The following is a 6,017-nucleotide window of genomic DNA, read 5'->3' as shown; positions in this document are numbered from 1 at the left end:
GGGGGAGAGAGGGAGGATGGGGAGGAGAATACCCCTGCCAATATGGCGGGATAGCAGGGAAATAAAAGGGAAAAATCTGAAGGGAGAGGTAAGCTTTGAGTTGGTTTTTAACATTGAATGCTATCCTGAAAAGAGGGTTATCACTTTGATATGAGAACTGACTTGAGCGTCGGAGCATCTTCGCCGGGACACATCCCGGCTAAGTAATGTTCGTTTCTTGTTTGCAGAGTACTGTTGAGTACGCACGCAAGGCTGCTAACTAGATTGGGAAGGAGCTGAGAGTTTTCGAGCCGGATCACAATCCAATAGGAAGCAATATTCGCCTTGGTGAGGGGAGTCGAACGGTGTAGGTGGCGGCCTTTACAAAATTGGGAGAGGTGGTCGTTGTGCTGTGGTGGGAAAGAAGAAAATTGAGGGGAGATGAGCTCTCTAGGCCTTTGGCAGACAATCTGCCGAAACAAAGGGAAATATTTCTAAGACATTACTTTTACTGTGCAAAAACACCTTCAAACACCCAAAAATGACCCAAGATAAACCTATCCAAGCATCCACCCTATTTTTGAAATGGGCAAAAAACGAAACCAAACATAATATTAGTGTTTTGAAACTATAAATTTCGATCTGTAAAGTTTGAGATAAAAAGTGAAAGCCTATCTAGCGAGATCAAAAGTGCAATTCTGCCGGCAATGGTTTTTATACCTAATTGCAGAATTTCAGACCTAAAACGTTTAAGCAATCCAATACATTACAACAAAGAGCTTAAATTACAGAACCATTTCACAGATTATAATACATTCATGACATGACCAACTCTTATTTCCTTCACCTTTGACTACACTCATTTGCAATGAACAAACTGAAAAATGACTTTGTCTCTACCATACATCCAACAAAAAATGACTTTGTCTCTACCATCCTCCTTGAAGTTCAGATCAAGAGAGCAGACCCCTCAAAGGACAATGGCCTCAATGACCGTATTCTCATCTCATACGTTCTACGTGCAGAGATCCCGTCCCAAGTCACTGACCTCTGCTTGACCACTTGAAATGGAGACGAACAAGTATCATCCACATTCCTGGCCGTGCCAATGTGGTTCCCGCAATTTCTACACAGCAGTTTGGTTCGTCGTTGGAACAGTCTCCACGAGTTCTTGGATGCCAAGTAGGGTAACCACCGGACCTTGCTTATCTGTGTAAACCTGCTCTCATCGATTGAAAAGAACGAAATGACCCCTCGTTTCATTGACTTTTCATAGTTTGCGTCGATGACTGATATGTTGCGGTTGCAGGAGTTGAGGTTGAGTTCATAGCTGCAGGAGCCACAGCTGCCAAAGCAATGAGCATCAGAAAGATTGTCAAGATAGAAAAGTATTCTTTAACTTCCTTGCAATAAAACCACATGCATAAGGTTCTTTAAGAAATCGGCATTATGACACACAAACAAAGGGAAGAAGAACTTAGATTCCATTTGGATTGAACGATTAATAACAAATCCTTTGAATATGTTTTGATAATTTTAAATTTAAAGGATTTCAAATCCTTCCTTTCTAGTTTTGAACTATACTATGATGAATATGGATTGATTTCAAATTCTTTTTACATGGGGTCATTTAAAATCCTTTCTCCAAATCCAAATCCATCAATCCACATACTCCTTTATGGAATTAGTGCGACAGAGAACAGATAATACAGAAACTATTCCAAGCCAACAGCATAAGATTTTGATAGAATTCAAATGAGCGGTTGTGTTTGGATTCAAGAATTTGAGATAAGGATTTCAAATTCATTATAACTAGTGTGTGGAGCTTATGGTTAGAATGGAGTGCACATTCTTTACCCCTCTGTGCTTATTACATTTTGTCACAGTGGATATTAATTCCAACCAATACTGAACTCATTTGAAATCCTAAACTCCAAAATGAAGTCAGACGTAATCCAACTACATCCATCCAAATGCAACCCTGCAAATCTCTTCTCCTGCCTAGAGAAAAAATAGTGGCCTTGTGGTTTAGAGCCTATGAACTTTATGCTTAGATAAATTAACTTAATCAGGGTCTTCTGTGATCCTCCACGTCAACATTGACATATAGTATACCGCGACTAAACGGAACTTTGAATGTCACAAGTATAGTAAAATCAAATTCCCTTGGAGCTTGTAAATGAAGAGGAAACAACTAGATCCCACTACCCTCACCACATGTTCACAGTGCCGCCTCCAGTGGCCTGCCTGCTGAATATCTTAGAGCACCTACCGGCAAGAACATTATATGTTGTTGAATTGCACTCATTATACATTGTTCCATGACAACAGCGGAAGAAATTCAACGACACCGAATACGGACATTTTCTCCCAACTGGATGTATGTTTCAACTCTAAAGTCCGATTAGGGGGAATGATGAATTTCTTCAAGTAAAAGGCAATAACTTGACTGTGTTCAACACTCTTTTCATAAATTCAATAATATTCCAATACACTATCGCCGGTCTGAAACAAGACCAACCGTTATTATCATCAACAACTCGACTGTGTTCATGAAGCCCAATGCTATGAGAGATTCGCCAAAACAATGTTACAACCAATATAGCAGAACACTCGAAATTCTGTCTCAAGAATTTAGCAAAAATCCAGTACAATTAGGCCTGCATAATGTCTTCGCACGAAAGCAAAAAACATCTAATTATATTATTTAAATTTGAATAATTTAATGATTTTTTTTATCATTATTACAATACGATAAGCTTATTTTACGCTCCAGCATCTTATAAGCTCTTACACTTTATTATTTTAACACCTCCAGAGTTTATTTTTAAAATAAACTTCAACATCGTTAAACTCTTACAACATGTAGGACAATGTTTCGAATAAGTTTAGCCAAAACTCCCACTAGGTTTCAGACAATCCCTGAAACAAAAACACGAAAAGAAAAGCCCTGTGCGATTAACTAACAGGAAAACCCACAAAATATTTTGATAATAATTAAATTACCCAGCTCAAAATGCATGTATTAAGTCCTTCATACACACACACACACAAACACGCACTGAATCACACACAGAAACAAGAAAGGGGACGTCGGGTGGGAACAAAACCTGTAAGATACATGTGTGGTGAGAGAGTAGGAAGAACCAGATGACGTCAAGGGAAGAACAACCTCAGCGCCACCGCCGCTGCTCATCCTTTCACTGTGTGTAGTGTGTGTTTTTGGTGTGTGTGTGCGTGGAGCTGTGTGTTTTTGGTGCGAGTGTGCTTTCCTTATCTGTGTTCAAAGAGGGGGCCGACAGCGGACAGCTACAAAAGGCTCGTAACGGTAACTAGCTGGGCAATAGTACCCTACATAAAGGTGTAGGTACACCACAAAACAATTAGGGGCAATAGAGTAATTGGACACCTCTCATGAACCAGAGAACACTCATGAGTAGATGAGAATTTTGCTAATTTTTTATTAAAAATAAAAATATATTCAATATTTAAATCTTACATTCGAACTCCATCCTTAAAAGCTCGTCTGATCTCTGTCAAACGTGACAAATCTCCCAAAGCTTACTCCCGTTCAGTAAAATTTAAGATAAACTCATACGACTTTTCGTAAGAAAATTATAAGACTTATATGAAATCAAATCAAATTATATACCGTATAACGAGATATTAAGCATGTCACATATTGCACAACAAATAAACTAGTAAAATTATACATTCAAATGTTGTAATTACTTTTTTAAAATTAATTATTTTGATGTTATTCTTTTATAATTAATTATGCAATTATCGGGACAAATTGATCTTGATATTGTTCGATTAATTTTTAAAATAAATTATATTAACATCTCTTCATGTTAGATTTAAATACACGAATACCCTTTTATTTGTTGCAAATTTCAGGTATGCCTATGAAGGGGTATTAGAGTAATGTACCTCAAATGCTAGTTGCTCAAAGTTTTGTCACTGAAGAGGGAGTGTACTTGTAATTAAAATTACAGTATTAATGGGTATATTTATAATTTTATAAAAAGTACAGAATGCTTGTGTATTTAGATCTAAGTTTAGGGGTGTGAATGTAATTTTTTCTAACTTTTATACAATTACAGTAAAACCTCTATAAATTAATAACCTTAGGACCATGAAATTTTATTAATTTAGAGAGAGATTTTTTAAATTCAGCAAATTTACTACATATGTATTGAAAATAAATGAATGGAACATATACTATATAAATCTCAATTTGAAAATAAAATAATTCATAACACCCAACCATGTCTTCTCATCTAAAAGGTCAACAATATCATCCATGAATGATCAAATGCGTAAAGTATTGTCTTATGGAAGATGACATCTTTCTTTCCTATATATTTCAAAAGCAATGTTCACTACTTGTCCACTTAGTATGGCATTAATTGGCAGGACAACATTTTTGAAACAACCTAACACAAGCCCATCAAAGCAAGCAATAACGTTTGACAAAACAAACAAAAACAAGAGATGTAGGAAATGTGATGATTAATATTAGTGGGGTTCTATGTGTTGAGAGTTTTTTTTCATTGGAATGTTTAGAATTTATTTTTATCTTTCTAACTATCCTTCTTAATCGGGACTGCAGGCTGAAGTCCTGTTTTGGTGCATCGTTTTTTGTTTTTCAGGATCACCCCATTCATCTAAATCTTCTTCTTAATCGGGTCTGCAGGCTGGAGTCCATTCATCCAAATCTTCTTCTTAATCGGGACTGCAGGCTGGAGTCCTGTTTCAATACATCGTTTTTTATTTTTCAGAATCACCCCATTCATCCAAATCTTCTTCTTGTTAAGTAAAGATTATTTCCACTAATTTCTCAAGCCAACAACATAACAAATAGCTCACAAGATGAATTTGGCTTTTACGTCCATCATTGCAACAATTGATACGTCTATTTCATTAAATTATCTCTTATATTTTGCACAAAAATTATCATAATTATTGATACTTTTTTGAATAAGTGACAATCATAGTGTCTTTTTCTAGTAGATATGTAATGAGGCCTCTATTTATAATTAATATTTATGAATTATTAATTTAAAGTTTTAATAGGATTTAATATTTGTAAAGGAATTTTTCAAAAAAATTATTATTTTATTATCTTATCGAATTTGATAATTTTTTTATAAAAATTCAAGTCGGGACTGAAAAATTGTATTATTTTAAAATATTTATTAATTTATAAAGGTTTTATTGTAAATAAATTTATTATAATTACGATTGCGTTGACAATAATGATAAAAATGAAAGGTATGTATTATCTTAGGAGAGCTGCCCGCGGGCAAACTGAACCCCAGTCTTCCGACAGCACTCTTCCACCCCCCAAATTTCTCCCTTCAACCCCGAAATAAGGGTTTCTGCTTCTCTCTTTCCACTCCTGAAATTAAGCATCAAAATTGAATTGAAATCAGCTCTACTTCCTTCGATCTTTGCTGAATAAAGAAAACACAAAGAGATGGCGAAGACGAAGCCGGGGAAAAAGGACCTTGATTCTTACACTATCAAAGGGACCAACAAAGTTGTCAGACGTATTTACATTTCCCTCTCCGTGTTCTCTGCTCCTTTTTGTTTTTTTTTTCCCTCCTTGTTGTAATTTATCGCCTTCGATGCTTTATGACCTGAGTGGTTTACTTGTGTTTTTGTAAGCTGAATTATTAAAAGTCAGTTTTGAAATGTTTTTTTTTCTTCCTTCTTTTGGTTGTTTGACATCCGTGGTTCATGCTTTGTGGCGCACAAACGTGCTCCCATTTTTTAGGAAGTGGGAAGTGACGTTGGTGTTGATTAGAACCTGGAATGGCTTGATATTTTGCTATTAGCTGTCCATGGACTCTATTTTAACTTCCGTAGTTATACCCCTTGTTTGTGTAATTTTTATTGATAGTTTCTTGCTTGTTGGCAGTGTGAGTTTTGATTAAGTTTCTCTTGAGCTTGTTAGGTTGTATCTCAATGTGCGCATTGGTGTATGGACTCAACTTGTGTGGAGGTAGCCTGCTGGAGTTGTTAGTAACTAG

The 6,017-nt window shown here is 35.9% G+C and overlaps 2 protein-coding genes across 3 annotated transcripts in view; one reads left to right on the top strand and one right to left on the bottom strand.

The window, feature by feature from the left end:
- Window positions 614–3,287, bottom strand: LOC105168123 (uncharacterized protein At4g08330, chloroplastic-like). The gene is made up of 2 exons (XM_011088071.2): window positions 3,090–3,287; window positions 614–1,324 (listed from the first exon to the last, which is right to left on the bottom strand). The coding sequence occupies exons 1-2, from the start codon at window positions 3,173–3,175 to the stop codon at window positions 928–930; spliced, it is 483 nt and encodes a 160-aa protein (XP_011086373.1). The 5' UTR covers window positions 3,176–3,287; the 3' UTR covers window positions 614–927.
- LOC105168122 (chromatin remodeling protein EBS) overlaps window positions 5,281–6,017 on the top strand; it is a 4,966-nt gene continuing 4,229 nt past the window's right edge. Inside the window, exon 1 of one of the 2 annotated variants that reach the window (XM_011088070.2) lies at window positions 5,281–5,534. In XM_011088070.2, the coding sequence (XP_011086372.1) occupies window positions 5,462–5,534 (73 nt within the window). In that variant the 5' untranslated portion in view covers window positions 5,281–5,461. Of the gene's footprint in view, window positions 5,535–5,793; window positions 5,990–6,017 lie in introns of those variants that run through there. The other variant, XM_020696151.1, reaches the window with a different exon arrangement.

The sequence above is a fragment of the Sesamum indicum genome, linkage group LG8, assembly GCF_000512975.1.
Source record: "Sesamum indicum cultivar Zhongzhi No. 13 linkage group LG8, S_indicum_v1.0, whole genome shotgun sequence".
Taxonomy (NCBI): domain Eukaryota; kingdom Viridiplantae; phylum Streptophyta; class Magnoliopsida; order Lamiales; family Pedaliaceae; genus Sesamum; species Sesamum indicum.
The sequence above is the reverse complement of the archived record's forward strand: the minus strand, read 5'-3'. Positions and strand labels throughout refer to the sequence as shown.